Source organism: Lissotriton vulgaris, chromosome 6, assembly GCF_964263255.1.
Source record: "Lissotriton vulgaris chromosome 6, aLisVul1.2, whole genome shotgun sequence".
NCBI lineage: Eukaryota > Metazoa > Chordata > Amphibia > Caudata > Salamandridae > Lissotriton > Lissotriton vulgaris.
In genome coordinates this window covers 51,765,474-51,791,786 of record NC_141694.1, presented here as the reverse complement: position 1 = coordinate 51,791,786, position 26,313 = coordinate 51,765,474, and the positions used below count along the sequence as shown (strand labels likewise).

The 26,313-nt window shown below is 47.4% G+C and overlaps 1 protein-coding gene across 1 annotated transcript in view; it reads right to left on the bottom strand.

Moving 5' to 3' along the window:
- Positions 1 to 11,098: 11,098 nt before the first annotated feature.
- CCDC167 (coiled-coil domain containing 167) overlaps positions 11,099 to 26,313 on the bottom strand; it is a 70,886-nt gene continuing 55,671 nt past the window's right edge. Inside the window, exon 4 of the mRNA XM_086925900.1 lies at positions 11,099 to 13,541. Within this exon, the coding sequence (XP_086782026.1) occupies positions 13,438 to 13,541 (104 nt within the window). The 3' untranslated portion in view covers positions 11,099 to 13,437. The remainder of the gene's footprint in view (positions 13,542 to 26,313) is intronic.

The window sequence follows — 26,313 nt, the reverse complement described above, 5'->3', positions numbered from 1 at the left end:
GTTTCACATTCTACAGTTATTCAGAATAACAACATAGTCCAAGATATTACTGTTCTCCCAAATAGTACTGTAGTTCTGTATCCACATTAAGTCCTTCTTCTACAGCTCGAAGGACCATAATCCATCTCGCCTCTCTCCGTCTTAATTTTAACAACCTGTTGCCCCCCGTCTATCCAAAACCACATGTTCAATACCATGATAAAAGAATTTATGATTCTTAGAGTCATTACTATTTTGGATGGAGTGTGAGGCAATAGGGTACCTTGTATCTCCACTTTTCAATGCCCGGTAATGTTCCACCATTCGATCTTTAAGTCTTCTCACTGTACTTCCTACATAGATTTTACCACAAAGGCAGGCAATTACATAAATTACAAATGTTGTTTCACAATTGATAAAGGTATCAATGTAAAATGTACCTGTATTGTTGTATTCAAACTTGTGTACTTTTTTCATTGCCCACCAACAAGAGCTACAATTGCCACAATGATAAAAGCCCTTTTGGCGAGCTCGCAGCCAATCAATTTGACTTGTTTGTATCATAGGTTTAGGATAGCTTGGACTAACAATATTAGCAATAGTCATCCCTTTCCTATATGTGACACTTGGTTTGTCTGTTAAGAAAGGTTTCAAATCTTTGTCAGAACATAACATATACCAGTATTTCCGCATAATATTAAAGAGTTTATGACTCCCTTTACCAAAATTAGTAATCATTCTGATTTTTCTTAGATGCATCATTCCTAACATTAGGTCTCAATGTAACGTCTCTTTTTAATTTCTGAACTCTGTTAACAGCCTTATTGTTCACATCACTCGAGTATCCTCTGTTTTTAAATCTATTAACCATATCTTGTATGTTTACATGAAAATCCACTTCCTTAGAACAGTTCCTTCTTGCTCTGATCATTTCCCCATAGGGGATGGAATTAATTTGACTTTTAGGGTGACAACTATCTGCTCGTAGTAAAGCATTACAACTAGTCTCTTTGCGAAACATACGACTGCATAGTCTGTTATCTTCCACAAAAAGTTGAATATCTAAAAAAGTCAATTTTTCTTTATCATAATGAGTAGTAAACGACATATTCAGATTGTTAGTGTTAAGATACATGAAAAAAGACTCCAACTCCTCTGAAGTACCTCTCCAAAATAACAGGCAGTCATCAATGAATCTACCCCAGTAATATATGTGATCTATCCACTGACGTCCTTTGGGGCCCCAAATCCACTCCGCCTCCAATCTCCCCATGAAGAGGTTCGCGAAGGACGGAGCAAATTTGGACCCCATCGCAGTACCAAGTTTTTGTTTATACCAGGTAGATTCAAATAAAAAATAGTTGTTTTCCAGTACCATCCTTGTCATCTCAAGTAACATGGATGTATGATCGAAATACTCAGCTGGTCTATTGTTTAAAAAACTTTCAATAGCTTGAATTCCCAACTCGTGGTCAATATTAGAGTATAAGGATACTACATCTAATGTAGCCATAATCATGTCACTATCCCAGCCTACGTCGTTCATGATGTTAAGCACATGTTTGGTGTCCTCAATATGAGAGGGTAAGTTTTGAACAAATGGTCTCAAGTATGAATCAACAAATTGCGACAATTTCTCAGTGGGCCCTCCAATGCCCGATATTATCGGTCTACCAGGTGGATTTTGTCGATTCTTGTGTACTTTTGTTAGACAGTACATACACAGAGCTCTGGGTGATTGTATTTTAAGGTATAAGTACTCATCATAATATAATAAGCATCTGTCATACCAATCCTTAAGTCTCATATTAATTTTATTTTTGACCATCTCCAAAGGATTAACACTTATTTTCTCATAGTATCTTCTATCTCCCAATTGAGATAATATTTCATCATTATAATCTTTGCGATTCATAACAACAATGTTGCCACCCTTATCTGCATTACATATAATAAGGTCTGGGTGATCAGTCAATTTATGTAGTGCCTCCCTTTCATCTGTCTTTAAATTGTCTGATAGGATTTTCTTTTGATATTTTTCTCTTTTAATCATATTATCAATCTCCATAGTCACAGATTTATAGAAAGCATCTACAACATTACCAGCTGACAGCTGTGGTGTCCATTTAGATTTCTCTTTAAATCCACTTCGAGATGCCAATTCTGGATTAATCTCTAAGTCTCTCAAAAGTGTACTCATTGTTATTGAATCTTCTTCAGATTCAGTAAGAAACAATAATAGTTTGGTATCATAAAGTTCTTGGATAGTAATGTCACTCAGTACAGGTTTATTAGTAGATGTCACCATAACATTATCTTGTTTTGCAAAAAACTTTTTAAGTTTCAACAGTCGAACACATTTATACAAACCAATTTTAGTGAGATACCAATCTATACTCTTAGTAGGACAATATCCAAGGCCCTTCTTTAGTACACTGTTCATGCTCTCAGACAATTCGATGGATGAAAGGTTAATCACTTCAATTTCATTAGTACCCGTATTCACTTCCTCCAAGACCTCAATCTCTCTCTCATCCCTGGGACTGCTTCTCCTGCGTCTGCCACGGCTCCCTCTCCTTGTCTTCCTGTTTGGATATTCCCATATCTCCCTCCTGTATCTCAATTTCCTTTCCTGATTCTCTGGACTTCTACTAAAAAATTATTGTTAGTCATATCACCACTAGGGACATTGGAAGCCTCAGTATTGTCTCCATCGGTAGATAAACTACTGGATGATGTATTTACAGCTGAACTTAAGGGTGTCATAGTTTTCTTATTTCCTTGCCCTTTTGTAAATAGATAGTCAAATTTAAGAGCAAAAGTAAATACCCTACCTGCTGTGTAATCTTGTTCGTCCCTCTTAAGTTTACGTGCCTTTCTACTTTTTATATCAGCTTGTAAATTTGTCAATATCTCATCCAACATATTGTAATTTTTAACACTAGCTTCTGGTAAGTTCAGTTGTTCAATTTCATCCTCACAGGCTTGTATTTCTATCAGTAGTTTAGCTATCTTGCGCTCTGCATTATCAATTAGTATTCTCATCAGGTTACATATACTAGTAGTTAACTCATGCTCCCACTTGTCCAGTAAATCTGCTTCCAAATCCTCATAGGTTGGAATAATCGTAGATCTTAAACCTCTAGGGATACAATTCAAGGTTAAATATTGTTTAAGCGTTACTGCATCCCACCACTTATTAAGTTCTGCTTTTTTGAGTTTCTCCAGTCTAACAAATTTGGCTCTAAGACCCTCCTGTTTTGTTTGTGTAGTGGAGGCCACTGCTACATTAATAGAGGAGCCAGTACTAAGGTTCTTGAACAAATCCAAAGCTTCTTGTTCTCGGTTCATTATTATTCAAAAGCCTAATGCGGCAGCCCAACCCAAAATTTAATATAAGAAGACAGGTAACAGGGTAAAGAGGGCGCACTGCAAGGAGTTTGGCTTATGTAAAGATGCACAGATCACAGCAGATGCTCAAGGCAAGACAAGGAAGGTCACCTCACTCCCCCAATATTCCCTGAACAAAGTTCAGGGTGTAAAAATTAAACAAAGCTTCTTGCCGAGCAATCAAATAACAGTTATACTAATTTCAAAGTTCATTCAAATGTAGTTGAAAATACAAGTCCGTTTGCAAACCAATTTCAAATCAGACACCAAAGTCCTGAAGTACGTTGATCCTTATTTTAAAACATGCTTTGCCTTCCTGGAAGATATAGATAGACTGCTGAAATGCTGATCCCACGACGCATAACAAAAAGGACCCATCCATACTGCAAGACGAGCATAAGCAGCTGAAAGGTTGAGCCATTTCTAACCATTTAATTACGTTGCACCACCCACAAGACGCACTAGTGCTTCAGCTGTCTTTGCCTCGAGCCAGCAGCCAACAGAAGTATCCTGGCCAGTGAGGCGAGGGCTGTCTTAAATTATCTGAATAATTTAATGACCTGGTCACCTTCACATAAGGTTGCATTCCTCTGTGTAACATGAGCCCCAATTTCAGTAAATGCCCCAAGGGATTAACTGAACCGAAGCCAACGTGCTGGGTACGGTCCCTTTCCTAACACCAACACATAGCCAGCAGCAGCGATTCCAAATTAACTATAATTTGAGAAATAACCTAAGAGATTACATGCTGCACAAAAACAAAAGAAGAGTAGTGAATACCATTGTTGCACCAACAAAGAAATAGAGTGGTTTCCATTTGTAACAGAGCCAGCAGTCAGGGGTTCAATTAAGTACTTTTCCTCAGTTGTGAAAGTTGAAGACTTTTCTCCCAGGAGCGAATGGACCCCCTGGAGGGCTAAAGGAGCCTCTCATAAAAAAAAACGGGGGCAGGAGAGGTGGAGAGTCGACTGCACAGCTAGAAGCACTGTCATATAGATGCTGCTTTTCTATATACTGTGTTAAGTTAGCATGAGTTTATTAAGTGTTTAAACGACATATTTTCCTTTGGCTTCAGTTTGCACACAACACATAATTGTTATTGTAGCTTTCAACCTAGACGAAAGATGTGATTTATTTGAGAATAATATGTTATTGCTCTGATATCAGTCGTGCTTGGTACACTGTCTGAACAGTGAGTGCTGAACCCTCTAAGAATAACCTAACACAAGGTTGCTGGGAGCTCTGATCCTCTCACCACTAGACATAGCACAAATACAATTGCTGCCAACATTGGGCTCTAAGCGGGTTTAAGATAGAGTTACTGAGAATGCAAAAACACACTTGATGGTGCTTCGCATGCAGAGAGCTGGTAGCTGATGATGTGATCCTCTCCTCCTGACATTTAGAGGTATGGGCCCGCCCTGCTAAAACCCAAATGAGACCTTCTTAGATATAATATAGTATGCTAAATAGGGAGCGCGAAAAATAGGTGATACAAATTTCTATTGATTTTTGCATTATAATATGCTATCACCGTTTGCTTATTATTGATTAGTGACTATGCTGATAACTCTGATTTTTATAATATGTCTTCTTGTATTATATAAGATACTGCGTTTGAGAACCTTGCATTGAATAATAAATATTTCAAAATTGCACGTGTCCTCTTTTACTCCACGTTCTGGTTTGAAATGATTATAGAGCGAAAGAGTGTTCATGTGTTCCAAGATACCTGAGGTAACCTAAGTTCATGTTCTGGTTTGTCTAAGTCATTGGCAGTTTGTTATGACCAATGAGACACTGTAGCTAGCTCGGTAAGGGGATTTTGGATACTGAGGTGAGTTTTGGGTCACCCTAATTCACTGAGGTTCCTGATCTCTATGCACAGTTCTATAAGAGAACGGAATCCCTGCTACAGCACTCCAATTAAGTGACTAGATAGCAGGGCTGAATTGTGATCAAGGCGCCTACTGCAGTGATCTGTGTGCATCCGGCCCGATTCGAGTTACGGGAAAGCATAGATTTTCTTTTGCCAAAGGTGACTAATCAGCGTTGGACGGGAGTGAGATGGTGGGCAGGAAAGCTACAGACACTGGGAGGGAGAGCGTAGGACAGGAGCGGGATGGTGAGCAGGAAAGCTACGGACACTGGGAGGGGGGCCGGATGAGAGCAAGCATGGCCACGGATAGCAGGAGGAGGGGGGGAAGAGAGCAAAGAACACCATGAACAGCGGGAGGAGGGTGAGATCATATGTTGGAATTACCGATGCTAGCTTGGATGCTGTTTTGTACTGCTTTGACTCCCCGAGTGGCCAAGCAGTGCAACAAATGTAAAAAATCATCAATACTCGGTTTAAACAGAGTCCCCTGATTTCCAGCCGTTAGGGTAATATCGGGCACGGTCGGTTTAAACCGAATCCCAGACAGTCTATTTATAATATATGCCCTGATGTCGGACCCTTCGCGCCCTCCAGGATTCCAAGTACTCTCAGATTGTTCCTGCGTTGCATGTTTTCCATTTCCTCAAGCTTCCAGTGAATGTCGGCCATTTGCGCACTTTGTGAATTGACTTTAGAGACGGCCTCAGCCACTTCGGTTTCCGTTGAAACAATCCTGTCCTCTAGATACGCCACTCTATCGCCAGTGTTAGTGCAGGCCTTTGACAGCTTCCTGACTACGCCCTGCATCTTTTTCATGGCTACATGAGCTTTCTGATTATCTCTCCGGGTTTCTTCTCTGTGAGCGATGATTTCCTGGTGTATTGTCTCTAAAAGTGACATCTGAGCAAACTCCAACCCGGGGCTGCCCTGCAGAGGCATATCGGAGGAATGATCCCAACTTAACTCATGCTGGGCAGCAGCCGACACCTTACTCGCTGCTCCTGAAGCTTTTAAGGCAGTGGCTGGTTGATCCGGCTCGGGGTCACTCTCGGAGTCTAAATAAGAAGAGCATACCTCCTCATCCTCGGACCACTCTACACCGTCCGAGGCCGAGAAAAAAGCCTCACTTGGGGCACTCTCCTTCCCATCCCCAGTCCCAACTCTCATAATTGTCAAATCATTGCACTGTACATCTACCTCTCCCAGGATTTCCTGATTTATAGTCTCCAGAGCTGCTCCCAAACAGTTATCTAAAGTAGCGTGTACCAGTTCCTGGGCACCACCTGATTGCGGCTCAACAATAGTATGCTCGTCAATATGACCCGGGGGCGCCTCCTCCTCATTTGGGGTTATGCCGGTGGTCCCACGGACCCCACCATTTATAGCTGCCTCCTCCTCCTCTTGTAATTCATCTCCCTGCGGCACTGTATCTAAAGCTGGGAGGAGTGCCGAGGAGAGAGGGGGGCCACCACCGTCAGCGCTGCCGTGATGAGTCTCCGCATTTACTACTTTTGCTGCATCAGCCTCCCTTATGGTACGCCCCTCCACCTTTGGAACATCTTCAGCCCCCTTCTCCTTACCGGACTTAGCGAACAGGTCAGCAATCGATACGGTCGCCAAACGGGTCCGGGCACCGGTGTGCTGCTGCTGCGGTTGTTTTTTCTTGGCGCGCTCCTCCGCTGGGGGTGTTTGTGCTCCGGTGGACTCCACCATGCCTTCCTCCCGTTGCGGCTGTTGCTTCCATCTCACCGTTGCGGTTTTCAAAGCTGGATTCACTTTAGGGGCCATATCCTTAGATAGTGTAGAGCTTTTCCACAAAGTGCAGCAGGCTCTATTCTGCCATCCAAGCTGCCGCTTCCCGCAGGTCTCCACGCCGGATCTCAAACCGGGTTTTCGAGCGGCCTCTGAGCTCCTCAGCCGCAAGCACCGCGGACCCTTGCTCCACCCTCCTGCCGAGTCACGTTGCCTCCACCTGGGCAGAAAGATGGTGAGAGCGTCCGCTAGGTCCCGCAACAGCTGTTTTGCCAATCCGCGGCAGGACAACACAGTTTGCATAACTCCAAGAAAGGCTCCGGTTAAAACGTAGTAGTTTTTTGCCAGCAATAAAGCGGTAACAGGGCGGCAAGTCCCAGGCCGTGTCTAATGCTTCTGGGCTCCACTCCAACACATCCTCACTGTTCTGCCGCTTCGACCGCAACTAAGCGGCCGCCATCTTGCCTCGCAAACACCGAGCTGAGCGGTGCTTAGTGGCACAGGTCTCACTGCGATGCCAAAAGCCTGCTGCCATGTGTGTGAATATCAGTGACACACAATATACAAATAGGAGCTGCCACAGGGGTGAAAAGAGCTCACAGCACACACAGGTGTGGACAGAGTGCATCTGCAAAGGGATAGTGATCAATCACGACTCAGGGATGCATATGAGCAACCGGCGTTCTCTGCTACTCTCGGATGGTGCTGTAGGCAACACTGCATACTGTCTCTGTGAAAAAAGGAGCAATGAAGCCTGACAGCCCGTCACTACTTCTTACCGCTACATACAGCCTGTCTGTGGAGAACATGGACACTATGGCAGGGTCTTTGGGAATCTCTGCAGCTCCTGAACCTAACAGTATCACTACAGTGGGAGTCTGGGGTGCAGGAAACACCTCTATCTGCTTATTAGATTCACTGTGTTCGGACCTTGTGAAATAAAACGGCCTGTACTTTCTCTCTGATTCACAGGTAACTCCGACATCTGCAGCTGGGCTGTAGCCTACACTCCATCTCTGTCCCACCACACAGTAGTGTGACTCTGGAACACAGCACAGCTGTTAGAAATTGGATTTTTAGTCGGCGAGTGCATGAGCCAAAGTCAGGTAGTCACCACCTCTCTTGTCAGGATAAGAGAGTTACACTCCTACTCACCCCCTTGGTAGCTTGGCACGAGCAGTCAGGCTTATCTTAGAGGCAGTGGGTAAAGCATTTGCACATAATCAACAGTAATACAGTGTTAGCACTACAAAATAACACCACACTAGTGTAGAAAAATATCCAATATGTTTATATACTTAAGACAAGACCGAATACGATAAAAAATTCACAATACAATACTTAAAAATCTTCGGTTATCAAAATATGCTTGAAAAACAGTTCCTTGATGTCGATAGCTCCGTCCGGGGCTATCACGGCGTCGTGAGCAAACAGATCCACACAGTTCTGCCTGATCACGTGTCGCAGGCCAGCTATGGTGTCGGAAAGACCCGCAAACAGTACCTATTAGAAATGCAGGGCATCGGTGACCTCTCGTTGAGTTTCCGAAAGCATGATGTCCACAGGCGTCGGTTCCGGAGGTCGGAGCAGGAATAGCCGGGGCCCTCCAAGTCACACGTGTTGCAGATTGAACTCCAATGTTGAAGTCAGAGCGCTGGCAGGCGTTGGGTGCTGCGGTGCGAAGTGCAGCGGTACGGCCTGCGGTGCCCTAAGGTCGCGGTGCGAGCAGCGACTCAGTGGTGGCGTCAGATGGCCTAGTTGGTGAGACCAGGGTCGCAGTGCAAAGTGAATGCGGTGCTCGTTGTGCTGGCAGATCGAGGTGCAAGCAGCAGTGTCGTCGTTGCTGAAGCGCTGTCGTCAGCTGACAAACTGGAGTCGATGGCCCCGGTGGGCCAAGGCTGCAGTGCGGGATGAGGGCGGTGCCCTCGAACCATGATGCAAGCAGCGGCATAGATTTCGGCGGCGTCGGGGATACCAAGGCGTCGTCATGAAGCGAGGCGGTGCGGAGCGAGCAGCAGCTCGGTGACGGCGTCAGCAGGCGTCATTGGTGAGACCAGGGTAGCGGTGTGGCGTTGCCCTCTGCAGTGCCTTCAGCACACTGAGTCGGCAGGGGTTGCTTTTCTCCTTTTGCAGCCCAAAGCACACAGTCCCCAGTGCTGAGGCCAGAAGAGCTTGATGTCTTTGCTGTTCCTGAGACTTCTTGAGCAGGGAGCAAGCTCTACCTCAAGCCCTTGGAGAAACTCACAAAGTAGAATGCAGAAAGTTCAGTTCAGTCCAGTCCAGTCCAGTCCTTTCACTGCCCAAGACAGAAGCCTACACTGCAGACCAACTCAGCAAAGTGGTAATTCCTTCTCACAGCTTCTCCGGCTCTTCTTCTTGGTAGTCTTCTTGGTCCAAAAGAGTTCTGAAGTTCAGGGGTCTGGGCCCCACTATTTATATCCCAAAATCCTTTGATCTCTTAGGCAGAAAGTGTCTGTGCCCAGCCAGAACCAGTGTTGCCTTCTTTGGTGTGACTTCCTGGCAGGAGCTGGAGACAGCATTGTCAGAGGCAGACCAGGCCCTTTGAGGTGCAAGGAAATCTCCTCCCCCTTCCTCAATTGCAGCCCAGGTCTATTCAGCCCTTTTCTGACCCACCTAGACTATCTGGAGCCACTCCTGCTCCCCAGCCTTCTGTCATCCAAAACCCAGACAGGCAATCCACATTCCAGCAGAGGTACACAGGATAACTGAGCAAGAGAATACCTACTTTCTAAAAGTGGCGTTTTCAAACACAGAATGTAAAAATCACCTTCACTAAAAGATGCATCTTTAGATTCTGAGTTCCGGCATACTAAACTTTATTTTCCTACCTAATTCCCCTGGCCAGTTATGTTTATAAGATGTTATACACAAACTCCCCATTTTGTCCTATGGAGAACAGTTAGCCTTGCAATAGTGAAATATGAAATTGGCTGTAATTCACTAGGACATGCCACACACACCGGCCATGTCCTACCTTTCACATACACTGCACCCTGCCCACAGGGGTACCCTGGGCCTACCTTAGGGGTGCTTGACGTGTAAGAAAAGGGAAGGTTAGGGACTGGCAAGTGTGTGCACTGGCCAAGTCGACATGGCAGTTACAAACTGCGCGCCGACTCTGCAATGGCAGGTCTTAGTTACCTTTTCAGAGCTACTCACGTGGGTGGCACAATCAGAGCTGCAGCATTTGATTAACAGGTCATGGCACACTCAGTGCACTTTACTAGGGACTAACAAAAAAATCAGATATCCAATCATGGAAACACCAATCCATAACACAATTTACACAGAAAGCGTAAGCACTTTAGCACTGATTAGCTGTGTTAAAGTGCCCAGTGGTAAAGTGCCTAGAGTCCTAAAACACAAACAGGTCTGGAATAAATAGGAGGAAGAAGCAAAACGTTTGGGAATAACCCTGCAAAAAGGGCCATTTCCAACTACAGGTATGTATCTGGGAAACATAACACATTTAGGCCTTGAAGTTGTAATATTAGGGGACACATTCATTCATTAGAATTTTAATAGGTTTACAGTTCTGGGGGTTGGTTCCCCTTTTTGTATCTCTCCCCTGCCCACACCTGATTTCCCGCCCTGTTAACCCAGCATATTCTTCAGGGCAGCTGGTGGGTTGTAGCAATATATCTTAAGATGGCAAAGTGTTGATGGGTAATTAATGTTTTCAAGTCTCTTTCTCTGATGGGGATATTTGAGCCATATACTTGGTTTTCTATTTTTGGACCACAAAAGGAATTGAAACAAAAGTAGTGGGGGCTCACTCCACCCCGCCCGACCCTCTTCAATATTATCATGAATTGTGGCTTCTAGAGCACAGTCCCAAGCAGCCTCACTACCATCACATCGGGAAAAACAATTAACCTTTCTCTTGGGACCTCTCAGGGGTAAATGTGGAACTTCCAATATCACTAATATTACAATATTTTATATAATTGAACTCTCTCATTGATTACCCTCTCTCAAACACTGCTGACTTCCTAACACAGTGTTTGATTATGTACTGCCCACCATTGTTTGCGATCGAAATCAACTCATTATTATTAAAAATAATAATTTAAAAAGTCACTAATTAAAAATGCGTTTATTCTATAAAACAGCACAAACTGACTTGAAGGCTGGAGAAGCTCAGGTTTTAAATGTAGGAAAACGCATTGGCTGAACACTGAATACAGACAGTAGGCTCAAAGAATGTATCCTGCATTAGGGAATAGCAAAGTAACACAGCACCTCTAGGGGTGTGTAGTGTTTTGTTGTTTAAAATCGAGGCCATGGCACAATGATACTTGTTAGTGATGCAACATGGTTTGTGCACTAACAAGGCATAGCAGATCAGAAAAAAATGGCCTTTTATAGTGGAGAACTAGCTAACAGCCGCTCTGGTAACTTACCATAGGCACCTTTAGAAATGCAAGGTGCACTACAAGAACATGGGCATTATTAAGGTTAATCGGTGTAACTACATGCCTTTGGTTGCTTGAAATTGGTGTACCTTGCGGTAGAGTACTTTCCAGGAACTTCTTCACTGGGCTACGCATATCAACCACTTCAGTCCCATTTGCCGCGTGGCCGTAGAGTACATTCCAGGACCTTCTTCACTGGGCTACGCATATCAACCACTTCAGTCCCATTTGCTGCGTGGCGGTAGAGTACATTTGAGGACCTTCTTCACTGGGCTATGCAGATCAACCACTGTAGTTCTATTTGTCGCTTTGCGACTATGCATATCAACCACGGTAGTTCTATTTGCAGGCTGCTTCTTCTTCATGTTTATTTTTTTATCATGCTATACACAATAAGAGAAGAACACTTTAGAGCTTGGAGAGAAGAAAGATAGTGGGAAATTATGTTCGAGAATAATGTTCGGTGGTTGCACCTGGCTGAGAGAATAGAATAGCCTTTAATGCAAAATACAGCACAGAAGAAAGAAAAAAAATATTATTGTGTAAAGACCCTGGTTGTTTTTTTTTAGTCTTCATGAAAAATTCTCAGAGAATTGGAATGTTTCGGCATCATCTATCATACACACTAAGTATGCTAAATGCTAAATCAATTTTTGATTCTCCTTTCGAAGTTCAACTTAAGTATCACTTTTAACACCAACAACCCAGTCCCATCCGTAGCATGGTCAGCCGGCCCCATTGTGCATCAGAGCCTCGCTAATGTGTAAAATATAAACTATATGGGGGTGCAATTAAGTTTGTTCACTGATACACTCTGGTTCAGAGAGTGATACCTAGGTAGCACGGTATATTGGATAATTCTTCAGAGTGATTATAGCTGTGCATGCAGGACATGGATTCAAAATATAAACTATGGCATAAACCACAGACCTGAAATGATTTCTGCTACATCTTATCACACGTCTTCTGGTGAGCCATCTGGTCACACCTTTGTTTCTCTTCATGAGGGTAACTAGGACACAACAGTTCGCTCAAGGTACTTCTTGTGTCTTCTACACAGCGCTTTAGCATCTAGATTATGCAGCTCTCTGCGAGTGCCAGAACCGTCCCAGGACAGTGGGAGTACTTGGTTAACTGACAGTGCTGGTTCCCTCCGCTGCCTCTTGGTCGATTGGTGCTGGAGAAGCAGCGGCCATCCCTCACCTTGCCATGAATGCATCACAAACCATGCAGGTTCTGAATGTCTCCATTGACAACAAATAAAACATCAGGACAGGTTTTCAAAGCAGGAGCCCTTCTTTCGTGCACGATCCACAACACCATGGGCTTGCCGTGTGGAAAGGGTGCAGGCAGTGGTGAAAAAGCTCTCTGGGAGGACTCCAATAACACATTGCTCATCCACCTTCCTTGATCTTCAACAAAGACCCTTGATAGCAACTCTGAGATGCTCCTTCTTCTGCCACCAGTTAAAACTGGCAACATTTCACATGATGCCCATGTCCACAAAGGAGATATAGCGGATATACCTTTACATTTTAGCACAGAGATTCCTAAATTTAAGCTATTGGCTCCTACCAGGAGACGGTGAGGATGACCAGCTGTCTTCAAACAAGTCAGCACCAATCACTTGGTTCCAAGGCTCATAACGCAAAGTGTAGTGTTCGTAGGAAGTTTGAATCATCTATGGGTTAAATTAGCCTTCATCACCCGAACCAGGAAAAGCACTGGTGGGCAGAATACACATGTTGTAGGCCCTATTCAAACAATAGGGTTTGAGATTCACTTTTGCATTTTTTATTTTGCTGCCTCTCACAGGATCCTCCAAGAAGACGCCTTTGGCCTGCTATATGCAGTCTATTGATGTTACAGACAGTTTCAAAACATTCCTGATTCCATGGAAATCTCTCACCATAGGGAGAAGAAAACATTATCAACTGCTGGACAACGCCAAAGAGCATGGATGACATCAAGACGTGATTAGCCTTAGGAAACAATATACAGTTAAATGGTCCACCAATTGTAGATTACAAAGATGAGGAGAAAGATGGCCACTGAAAGCATCATGTTCTTCCGATTTTCATGACGAAGCGCTTTCAACTCTTTTTCTGGAAAGCAAAGGGAAACAAGATACCAGTTCAGGTGCCAAATAAAGGTAGACTGCAGAGGATAAAATGTTTCCAACATGCGCGCACACACACACACACACACAGAAGCCAAATGTAATGCTGCCATCAAAGGTGACTAACTGCAAACACATCCGCTTACTGTCAAAAGCGTGGCTATTACAGCATTACATCATGTGGGATACGAAGACAAGAGAGTCAAGAAAGTATAGCAATATTAATTACAACTTACAGCAGTCAGGGCAGAGAACTCCGCACATAAAAAGATAAGCCTAACTCTGGAGTCTCTGCAGTCATAAAGTTACTATTAAATTGCAGATTTGTGAATACCGAAAAAGAGTAAACTTACACAAACCGGTTAGCTGAACTTTGTGAATCAGACCCGAAAAGTCTACATCTCTGACATTTCACCACAGTGCACAAGTTAAGCTATATTAGAGCTGTATTCACATAGGATCTTCCTAGATGTTTCATGATAGGAGGAGATTCCTTTTTATCAAAAAGAACATTTAAAATGAAAGAAATATTGCCATACCTAACAAAGACACACAAATATATAAACTGAGCCAGAGAAGCAAGGAGATTGGCTTGTATGGTAGCAACAGGAATGAATAGGTCAGTGTCGTGAATGGTCTCAGTGTAAGAGGCTGTCCGAGCAACTGGTGGCTGCTTTGTTGAAAATACATTTTGGCATCAACAGGTGTTTTGGCGTCATGCACTTTCTGAGCAACTGCCATGAAGGAAAACCTAGACAGACACCGGAAAAAATAGCAATGTTGTGGAAAGATGCTTTTGAGAGTCAGATACATAATTTTTCTTATGAGTAGCAGTAGCTGACCCTAGATACCAAGGTCATATATTTCACCCCCATTTTAAATGTGTAACTCATCCAAGTTTGACTAATAGAAACTCAACCAGACACAGAGAACCCATTACTAGACTAACTGAGTTTAAACATATAAAAAAGCCAGAAAAGCCCACTGAAAGGGAGATGGTCCTTACCTATGAACTCTGCACTGAATTACAGCTTTTAGATCTATCAGGGTGTTTGATACAGTCTCCCATCCTATTCTACAATGACTGAGTAACATCGGGATAGGTGGACCTGCCTTGGCATGGTTTGAGTCTTTTCTATCTGACAGAAGTCAGTCAGTCTTGATGCCCCCCTTTGCATCAAACCCTAAACTTTAAGATTTGGCATTCCTCAGGGCTCTGCCCTCAACCTTACACTACTTAATGCATACACATTTCCTCTGGCAGTTCCGATAGAATTGTTCAGGGTACAGGTTGTGTCCTATACTGAAGACACGCAAATCCTCCTTACATGGGATACTAAGACTCCCAATGTAGAGACAATATTTGAAGTGTGTCTGCCAATAGTATTCGAGTGGATGGACCAGAGTAATCTTTAATGCAACACCAGCAAGACTGACGTATTAGTCTCTAGCACCCCCCCACCATCCCGGAGTGGTGATTTAGTGGACCAGCTCTGCTCCGCACGCAACCTGGGTGTAAAATTCGACAACAAACGATCCTTTAGTCCCCAGGTTGACAATGTGGCAGGTGCATTCTTTGCCTTTCTTCTTTCTGAGAGAGTACATGTGAGAGGGGAGGATAGACATTCATAAAATAACAGGACAGAGCCTTCCAGAATTCCACTGTACAGACGGTCAATGGAGGAACAGAAAACATTGTGGATTTTCTCTGCAATACTTGAAAAATAGATGCTGGGCACATGCTCCAACAAAAGCAGCATGTTTTGTAAACCATTAAAAAAACACCGCTTTTTTTTTTTTGCAGTGGGTGTATGAACATGGAATTGTAAACATCAAAAAACAGCATTGGAATCCACATAAAAGAAATACAACACTGAAAACAGAAAACCCTAGTCATTCCATTTGTTTCCTATGTATAATTAATTTAGGTCTTGTGTTTGTTTATAAAAGAAAACCCTCTACCTCCAAAAGGACACCAAGGGCCTGATTTAGATCTCGGCAGATGGTGGGTTACTCCGTCATAACGGTGATGGATATCCAGTCAGCTGAAATATAAGTTCCATAGGATATAATGGGACTTGTATTTCGGCAGACCGTTACGATGCTGACAGAGTAACCCATCGGCCGAGATCTAAATCAGGCCATTACAAATGTGATCTAATCAAGCCATCTAGCCGTAGATTCCTCACCTTTAAATTTCTCATGTGTCGAACTGAATCTGGAAGATTTTTCTTCAAGCAAAACCCCCGAGCGCAGGTAGGTGGCATCAGGTGGCTCCGTGTGCATCATTGTGGTTGTCAGCGCTGATAGGGACGTCCACGTCACCTATAAAGACGCCACCACGGCGCGCAGATGTCAGTTATTTTTTTGCACAAAAAAAAGCGGTCAATCGCTAATTCATGAAGAGAGCTACCATCTGTCAGTTTTTTACATGATTTTTTGACATTTTGTTGGCCCCTTTATTTGCTGTGCAGGTATACAAGTAAAGAAAGACTTCATAGTTCAAACCTTGCGGTGTGTGTTGCCCCGCCATATCAGAACAAGCATTTGGTTTGTTTCTAGTGTCTGGACCGTGACCATAACTCTAAGTTGTGCTCTGACTGCCGGGCCATGGTCCCTAAAGCTGCTTGCGGCCCGTAAGGCGACACCACGTTGCAGGACTCCTCAGAGTTCACAGTCCCGGACGGGAGGAAGTTCCAGGCGTCCCAATTCCTTTTCGTCCCACTCGAAATTATCGGGACACTAATGTAAGAGGCACAAAAAGCACAAGAAGTCAAAACATTCTTCGACTTCTCCAGGTCAGTCTGCAGATGCAACAGAGGAGCCCCGGTGTTCAAGGCCTAGTTCTTTGGAACCTGCTCCTGTGTCGGCTCTGTGCCTCCCCGATTTTCCGGGAGCGGGAGCAAACCCTGCCCAACTTTGAGAATTTATGAGGCCATGCACCTTGTTTTTGGGTGGCCTGACCCCTCTGGCACTGTATTAAATGGGCCACTCTAGTGGTCGAGTATCACATGATGACCGTCAACTATCACCATCTTATACTTATTTTAGTGTGTTATTTTACCCTAGCCTTAATGTAGGATGGTCCTGCATATGCCTGCCTCTCTTCTGTCCTGTAATCTTGCTGTCTTTCAGTGGGAGCTGTCACGGAGTGGAACAGTCTTGCCAAGGGCAGAGCGTGTGGGATGTGCATTTGAAGGCATGAGAGGGGTGTGGAATGTACTTTTTGGTCTCAAAGTGCAGTATTGTGGCCGGTGGTGCACACATGCTTGGTATTGTACATTGAGGTATGAAGTATGTGATGCTATAAGCAGTTGTGCAGAAATGTCTATTGTATTGTGCATTGGTGAGAATTATGAGTTCTTACTATTGGCTTTGACATGGCCTCATGTCATTCTGCTTTCTGACTGTGCCTTGCTGCTGCATGCACAGTGGTGCTTGCAAGTTGTTTGGTTATTCACATTCACGGTCTTTCCGTTTTCCTAGCGATTTTTTAGGCCTCGCCTATTCTATCCCACAGGGACAAATAGGCGAGATTATAGTAAGCGGAAAAGAAAAGTCTACCTAGCTGCGGATCGCGTACAGTTCATGTGAGCCAGGCACGTGCACATCAGACACCATCGGCCTCAGCATCAGACTTCAAAGGAAGCCGCTCCCCCCCCGCCCCCCCCCCAAATCAGACTTCAAAAGGAAGCCGCTCCCCCATCAGACTTCAAAGGAAGCCACTCCCGCGCCATGCAATGCCGAGAGCTTGTTCTAGATCGGCGCTTTCCTGATATCAATTGTCCGTTTTACCTGAGCTTAGTTCATCCTCGCAGTAACGTGCTTTGACTAGCTAGTTGTCTTCTTGCTAACTTTTAGATCAGCAGTGGAGCTGCTGCATGCGATCTTCTTTTACTTCTAACATATTGACGGCCAACTTGTTTCCATTTTTTTGGGGGGATCCATTTCATGGCGAAGCAACTAAATAAAATAACCGCTGAGGTCTTTTAAATGGTGTGCGCGAAGATGACATACCCTGCTGGGGAAAATGGAAGCAATATATTGATAGAGCTTAATTTTCTTCTGTTTAAACACCAACTGTTGAATCCCACTCTAGATCCCAGAAATGTAATCACTACAGAGGCATTATTGCACAATTCACAGGATTCAAGTGCACACACTTCGATGCTTGAAGACAGTTTACTCAAAGAAATAGTGATGCTTTTTGCTCATGTGAACTTCAGAGTTTTTCTCAGGCCTGAGGCGTTGGAAAGTTTAATGCCTCACACTCCTTCATTGATCCTCTTTACACGGCCTTCCGCCATTTTGATTCCGAATACTCCAAACTGTTGCCATAAAGCTGTATATTTTGCGGCATTACTCTGCCACTTCAGGTAGACGCCTTCTCGGCCTGTTGTGCGTTTTTCACAGAACGTCCCACTCTCCGCTGATAATATACGAGGCAGTCCCTTATTCATGAGACCGTTCAGCATCCAGAGGACAGAATATAAAAGGCTAGGCTTGTGCAAGACATAAAAAAAAAAAAAAAAACACAGGCTGTCAATAAAAAGCCTGCCCATCTGTGGCGACTTCAGCAGGATTCGGCTGCCCACCCTCCTTAACATTAAAGCGAAGTGTCCTTCAGCGGCTATCTTCGTCTGTGTGGCCCATATGTTTCTCTGCTGATACTGTCCGGATTTTTACATCCATTGGCGAGGGTGTGTTGGAAAGAAATCGGTTTGATAAGGGCTGTTTATAACCTTGGCAAAGACCGAGCCTAAACAGACAGGAGCACATTTTCACTGAGCCGCTGATAACAGGCTGTTAGCTGGCTTATCACAAACGGGGAGAGATAGGTGCCAAAAAGGAGGAGATCTGCGAAGGCGCGGTAACGCAGTCACTGGCGCACGCACTTTACGACCCGGCGTGTTTTTAGGAGCCTGCGTGGCCTACGCCAATCTTCCTATATATTAACTATTAACATTTTTGCCCTGCATCCTGTGCGGAGATTCCCGGATTCTCCCTTGTCCGTTTTTAAACCAGGACCCATTCAAAGCAGTGTTTGGCAAAGGCCCTGTGATCAGATAGATTGTGGCCTAACGGCTAGAGCTGTCGACTTTGGAGCTATGGAACCAGGTTTGAGCCTCGGTGTCGGCTCAGCATCCTGTGATTCTGGGCAAATCACTTAATCACCCCGTGCCTACTAAAAATGAATGTGTCCTTGTGTAACGTAACTGGTGCTCCTGCAAAGTGCTCCAATACCTTTGGATCGAGTTTGCACTATATGAAGCTGCAAAAAATGACAATTGCTCTCTGCTAAGAGCGCACGTTGTGGATAACACCGTCTAGTTAGATAGAGCCTTACTGCTGTTAATTGCACTGCCCGCAAAAATGGAACAGAGCCAAAGGCGAGTGCACCTAATAAGAGAACGAGAAATTTACCGTTATTAATTCTCTGTATGCTTTAGCATTCACCCTAAGCTCACCAAACATTGGCAAAGAATAACACCTACTGCCTTTGTCAGGTTCAGTTCTCTTAAAATAATCCTAGAATGGAGACAAAGCAACAGTATTTAGTGCCAGTATTCTAAGCTTTCTGATTAGTTGAGTCAACATTGGCTTTCTGTAAAAAAAAAAATAAAAAAAAAATAATAATAACAATTTTGCATACAGACTAATGCTACAGTTTTCCAGTTTCTATATATGGCCATAACACGTGATGTTATCCAAATTAATTCTTCTTAATTTATCGACCTTTTAAGAATGAAATTCTCGGTTGGCCCTCCTAGCATTTAAACTCTTTCACCAGCAGTTCAGACATAGATGGTATCAGGAGGCACTTAACCCATGGAGCCATCTAGCTTGCTGGTGCAACTCCTGGAGCAGTTGGTGTTCTTCACACATATAAACCTGGAGAGAGAGGTTCCTCTTATGTTGCACAGTATCACTGCAAGTGCCATGAACCAAAGCTCTGCTATGTTGGCAGAAGCTGAAGGAAGTAGAGGGAGGGGATGTAAAGGGAAATATGTTTCAACAAAAATACGTATCTTGACAGTTCTAAGTGTCTGTAAAAGAGTTTACTTGTTGTGAGCTTGACTTTTGTGGGTGTGCCTGAATGTGGTTTTAGGCAAAGTGACCAGCTAATAGTGTTCTTTTAGACTCTCGCTATTGTGATTTTTTTTTCTTGGTCTGTCTAATTCCTTTAACCTCATTCTCTGTCTCATGCTTTTTAGGTCGAGCTTGCTCGACTTTTAGTAAAAGGGGATCTTAAAAGTGCAACCCAGCCTTTGCTTGCTGGCTGCAAGCTTGAGTGCACCTGCGGCCATCTGCCTTTCCTTTGTCATGGGTAAATAAGCGCCTCTCTCCGGGGACCCTTTCATGTCCGGCGAGCAGGCCAATGCACCCATGCTGTTGCAATAACAGGCTCATGTTTCACCCGGCCCTCGTACCACTACCGAGACAACTTAACTTTTCCAGAGTCACCATCCTTTAAATATGCTGTTTGTGTGCATGCATTTGTGCCCTGGCTTTTTTTCTGCTTGTGTAACAGGAATTTAGTAAATTATATTCACTCCTGGGCAAAGCACAAGCTGCGTCAGTTTATATAATAATAATATATATAATAAATAGGCAATAAGTTTTTTTTAAATGCTCCATTGGAAATATTCTATTATGTATCCCTTAGTTGACCTTTGCCTGATGACATTTTACCAGCCTTTTATTTTTAATTTAAAGTGAGAACAGTCAGTATCTACAGCTTGTGCGCAGATCAGGATACCTCGTTGCATTTCCACCTGCGCTATAAACGGATAACACCACCCCCCTCTCTGTGGGCTCGTGAATTTTTCATCCCACTGAAAGCACTAATGCTTAGGACTGCCAAAGAGACTCTTTTCCTCAGACCCTGCGCTTTGACAGCACCGGTGCTTGTGCTATAAAATCTATGTCATGTCAGCTGATCCATTTGAAATGATTAGTTGGTGGCGAGACTGGAGCTACTGTGTTTTCTCTTTCCCATAACAGTTTATTTTAAAAGTTCGGAACAGGCTCTTGTGACTTGGGGCCCAACACAGTTAATTAAGGAAGTGCAATGAATAAGTAATCTTAGATAAAGGACCTCCTTAACTCTCTTGTTAGACGGGACCTGGAGGGTCGGCCGAGGACAAGGGGAGAGGTCTCCGGGGAGAGCCGTCTCCAGCGATCGTACAGACAAGTAACTTCCCCCCCCCACAGAATAGGCACCACACAAGGATAAGATTTAACGTTTTTATAAGTAAACTTGAAGTACGGTAGGATGGTACAAGGAGGTCTGGACTCAGGGGTCCCCTCGATTCTAGTCTCTTGGATAGGAAAGGGGTAGCGGGACAGTCTTATTACCAATCTGGTAGGTACAATGAGATGGTGGATAGCTCTCAATCCTCGAGCTCGGCGTTCTTGAAGGACGGGTTGCGGCAGCGCCAGCAGATCCCGGAGTGGTCGAAGGTGGCAACGGGCCGCGGCAGCGCCAGCAGGTCCCGGCGAAGATGGTAGTTACAACGGATCGCGGCAGCGCCAGCAGGTCCCAACGACGATGGTAGTTACAACGGATCGCGGCAGCGCCAGCCGGTCCCAAGGAAGACGGTAGATTGCAGAGGGCCGCGGCAGCGCCAGCGGCAGGACGACAGTTCACAAGGAAGGGCTACGGCAGCGCCAGTAGTCCGTCAAGGATGAGTTCTTCTCGGTGTCTCTCGACTCCAGGATACAACTGCCTTCCTGCTCTGGAGCTGCCCCAGTTACAGGTCTGGCGCCCTTTGATGTCCGGACCCTCGCACTTGGAGGTCGGGAGGTCCGGGATGAGGGAGTCCAGACACCCAGCAGGGGGGTGGAGCCAGCGCCCGGGGAGGCTGGGGGCGATCGGCACCTGGCGGGGGAGAGCCATCGACACTTCTTTCTCCCATTGACCTGCCAAGTGGTCCGTTCACCTCCTGGGTGGATGGTGGTGCCGGGCTGTCGGGGCCTGGCCAGGCCCAGGGTTGGGGTCGAGCTGAGGCCACGCGGCCTCGTGGTGCAGTGTCTAAGATGGCGGCCGGGCTGGGCAATGGTGCTGGTGGGGGCCCGGGCCGGTAATACAGAGATGTCCGGGAGCAGGGGTCCCGTAGGGGACGGTTTGTGAGTCGCTTCTATGAATAGCACCTGGATAGCCGGTGTCCGGGCCCTGTCGTGCGGGGAGGGAGCGAGCCCTTCATGTGGCCTGTCCAACATGCGTCCCCCCCAGCTGAAGGCGAGGAGAGTCACCCATCTTCTTGGGGACTTTCCTCGTCGAGGCGGAAAAAGCGTGACAGGCCATCCGCGTTGGTGTGGTCTTGGCCAGGGCAGTGCTCCACAGTGAAGTCCATCCCCTGCAGGGAGATGGACCATCGCAACAGCTTGGGATTCTCCCCCCGCATTTGCATTAACCATTGCAGGGGGCGATGATCTGTCTGCACCCGGAAGTGGGTACCGAAGAGGTAGGGCCGGAGCTTCTTGAGGGCCCACACTACTGCGAAGGCCTCCCTCTCGATGGTGCTCCAGCGCTGTTCCCGGTCCAGTAGGCGTCTGCTGATGAAGGCTACTGGTTGGTCGACTCCCTCGGGATTCAGTTGGGAGAGGACGGCCCCAATGCCATGGTCGGAGGCATCAGTCTGGACGATGAACTCTCGGCTGTAGTCGGGAGCCTGGAGCACAGGGGCGGTGCACATGGCGGCCTTCAGCTTCTCGAAGGCCGCTTGACAGTCAGGAGTCCAGTTGACTCTTTTTGGCTGGTTCTTGGATGTAAGTGCCGTGAGGGGCCCTACCATGCTGCCATAGTCCTTCACAAACCGCCGGTAGTATCCGGTGAGCCCCAGGAAGGCTCGGACCTCGGTTTGGGTGATGGGTGGCTGCCAGGACTGGATGGCAGCGATCTTGAGCTGGAGGGGGGCCACCAGACCGCTCCCCACTTGGTGTCCGAGGTAGGTCACGGACCCCTGGCCAATCTGGCATTTGCTGGCCTTGATTGTGAGGCCGGCCTGTTGGAGGGCCTGCAGGACCTCTCGGAGGTGGTTGAGGTGGTCTGACCAGTGGCGGCTGTACACTGCGATATCGTCCAGGTAGGCGGCGCTGAAGTCTCCGAGGCCCGCCAATACCTGGTTCACCAGTCGCTGGAAAGTGGCGGGAGCATTTTTCATGCCAAATGGCATCACTTTGAACTGGTAGTGGCCATCCGGGGTGGAGAAAGCGGATCGTTCTTGGGCCCTGGGGGTGAGGCCGATCTGCCAGTACCCCGCTGTCAGGTCGAAGATGCTGAGGTAGCGGGCAGCCCCCATGCGGTCAATCAGCTCATCTGCTCGGGGAATGGGGTGAGCGTCGGTTCGGGTGACAGCGTTCAGCCCCCGATAGTCAACACAGAATCGGAGCTCAGGGGTGGTGCCGGGGGTAGCAGCTTTGGGGACCAGTACGACTGGGCTGGCCCAGGGGCTGTCCGAGGGTTCGATGACTCCGAGGGTGAGCATCTTGGAGACTTCGGCTTGGATGCCGGCATGTACCCGATCTGGCACGCGGTACACCCGATGTTTGATGGGGGGACTGTCCCCCGTGTCCACGTCGTGTAGGCACCAGGGGGTGACCCCTGGGGTGAGGGAAAAGAGAGCCGCGAACTGCAGCAGGAGCGCCAGACAGCCTTGGCGCTGCTCTGAGGTCAGGGCATCTGACAGCCGGACCCCGTCTACTGAACCATCCTTTTCACGTGTCCTCAGTAGGTCAGGGAGGGGCTCGGAGTCTTCTTCTGTCCCACTGTCGGTAGCCATCAATAGGCTGAGCTCCGAGCGCACAAAGTGAGGCTTGAGTCTGTTAGCGTGGAGGACCCGGAGGGGGTTCCGGGAAGATTCCATGTCGATGAGATAGGTGACGGGGCTCTTGCGTTCGACCACCTTGAAGGGCCCCGTCCACTTATCCTGCTGAGCACAAGGTTCGGTGGGGGACATCACCCAGACTTGCTGGCCAGGTACGAACTCTATGGAGGAGGCGTTCTGATCGTACCATTTTTTCATGTCCTCCTGACTGGCTTCAAGATTTGCTTTGGCGATTTCTCGGAACCGCCTGGTCTGATTGCGGAGGGTCAGGAGGTACTTGTAGACGTCTGGAGGGGTTTTCAGGGGGGGCCATCTCCCAACCTTCTTTGACTAGGCTGAGGGGCCCTCGAACAGGGTGCCCGTACAAGAGTTCGAAGGAGCTGAAGCCGAGGGACTTCTGAGGGACTTCTCGGTAGGCGAAGAGGAGGCACGGGAGAAGCACATCCCACTGGCGGCGGAGGGGCTCTTCTAACCCCATAATCATTCCCTTGAGTGTACGGTTGAACCGCTCAACCAGTTCGTTCCCCTGTGGGTGATAGGGGGTTGTGAATCGGTAGGTGACCCCGCACTGCTGCCAGAGGGATTTCATGTATTTCGAAATGAAGTTCGTGCCTCTGTCGCTGACGACTTCCCGGGGGAAGCCCACTCGAGAGAAGATCCCCATTAAGGCTCGGCCGACCACCGGTGCGGTTACAGTTCGAAGGGGGATGGCCTCGGGATAGCGGGTGGCATGGTCCACCAGTACCAGGATAAAACGATGTCCTTGTGCTGTTCGGGGGTCCAGGGGCCCCACAATGTCTATTCCCACTTTTTCGAACGGGGTAGTAACCACGGGAAAGGGCTGCAGGGGTGCCTTGAGTTTGCGGCCGCTCTTCCCGCTGGCCTGACAAGTGGGACAAGACCGGCAGTGGTTGAGCACGTCATTTCTCATTTTGGGCCAGTAAAAGTGGGTCACCAGGCGGTTGTAGGTTTTGTCCTGACCCAAGTGTCCGGCCAGGGGGACATCGTGGGCCAAGTTCAGCAGGAAGTCTCTAAAACGGAGGGGCACCACTAATACTCGACTGGCCCCCAGCTCGGCGATTCTCTGTTCACTGTACAATAGATCATTGTCCCAATAGATCCAGTGGGCCCCGGCGGTATCTCCCGCGCTCTGGACTAGGGCTTGTTGTCATAGTCCCTCGAGGGAGGGACATGTCTTCTGTTCTTGCCGGAATTGCTCCTGTGTGGGTCCCCCTTCTTGACGCCACTGGGCCAGGTCTGGGAGGTCCTGGGGCTGAATAAGTTCTTCTGGGGTTTGTTCTGGGGGGGGTCGACGGTGGCGGCGTTCCCCACTGGAGCGATCGGGGGAGGAGGTGCTGGCCATTCTGGTTCTTCTGGTCGGGGGATGGTGCGGGCCGCCATGGACCGGGTGGTTACGCACGCCCAGTCCGGAAGGCCCAACATCCCCAGGTGCTCTCTTCTTTCTACAGCGGCCCACGGGGAACTCTCGAGATCGTTCCCCAGGAGACAGTCCACGGGGGCATCATCACGGACCGTCACTTTCAGCATGCCGGATACTCCTCCCCACTCGAAGGGGACGCAAGCCATCCGGCACATGCTCTCTGAATTGTCGGCTGACCGGACGGGGCAGAGAATGTTCGGTATTATTTGCTCGGGGGTCACCAGGTGACAGCGGACGGCCGTCACACTGGCCCCGGTGTCACGTAGGGCTTCGGCCTTGCGCCCATTGATGCTCACCCACTGACTATACTTTCTGGTGTTGGCGGGTAGGGGAGCCCGCGGGACCATGTCTCTCCCCCCTAGGCACGCCAGGACCATGGCGGCCGGCTCCCACTCTTGTTGCTCGTGTTCGTACTCTTCCTGGTCCTCGGAGACTTGCTCTTCACCGAGGGCGGCGGCTGCTACCTGGCGGGGCCTCGGAGTCTGGTTCTGTGGACAGTTCGGGTCATTGGCGTAGTGACCGACTCGCTGGCATCGGTGACAGGTGACATTGGCTCTGAACCCCGGGCGCATCGGGGGGTTGCCCCTGTTGGCCGGGGGCGGGGTGCTGGTGGCGAGAGCGGCCGGGACGGTGTCTTTCCCCCGGCCCTGGCCTCCTCCTCCTCCTCGGGGGCGGTGGTGGCCTTGGTTGTTCCGGTTCTGCTCGTTCGGGCCACCCCGGCCCACTCGGGTGCTCTCCCATGGGTCAGCCTCGGCGGCGAGCTGCCGTGGATCTGTCATTTTACTGTCGAGGAGGTGCTGCCTGAGCTCGACAAAGCAGTTATTGGAGAGGTGCTCCCACACAACAAGGTTAAAAAGCTGCTCGTAGGTCGTTACGTTGCTCCCCTTGATCCACCCTTCGAGGGCTCGGCTGAAATAGTTCACATATTCCACCCAAGTGGTACCCGGGATTCGGGTGCAGTCGCGGAACCTCTGGCGGTACATTTCGAGTGTCAGCCCATATCGAGTGAGGAGGGCGGCCTTCATGTGGTCATAGGACGTCATTTGGTGATCCGGGAGCTGTAACAGGGCATCACGGCCTTCGTTGACGAACCTCCCCCATAGACCGGCTCCCCAGTCACTTCGATCGATCCGGTGGGAGGACATGGCGATCTCATAGGCCTTGAACCACTGTTGTATGTCGTCGTTTCGGTAGAACTCTCGGACGACATCTTTGGGAATGTGGACCTTTGATTCTGAAGTTCCTGGGGTGCGTGGTTGCTCGGTCACCCCCAGGTCCTTGCCTTGCTTACGTAGATCTATTTTGGCTAGTTTGCGCTCGTGTTCATATGCCAGTCTTTTCTCCTCAAGCTCTCTTTGTCTTTGTTTTTCCTCTCGCTCTTCTCGGAGCCGTAAGTGTTCTAGGTTCAGTTTTTGTTCCGCTAGTTTTAGCTCTCCGTCCAACTTGAGCCGTGCCAACTCTAATTCATGCAGTCTGGATTTCTCTCG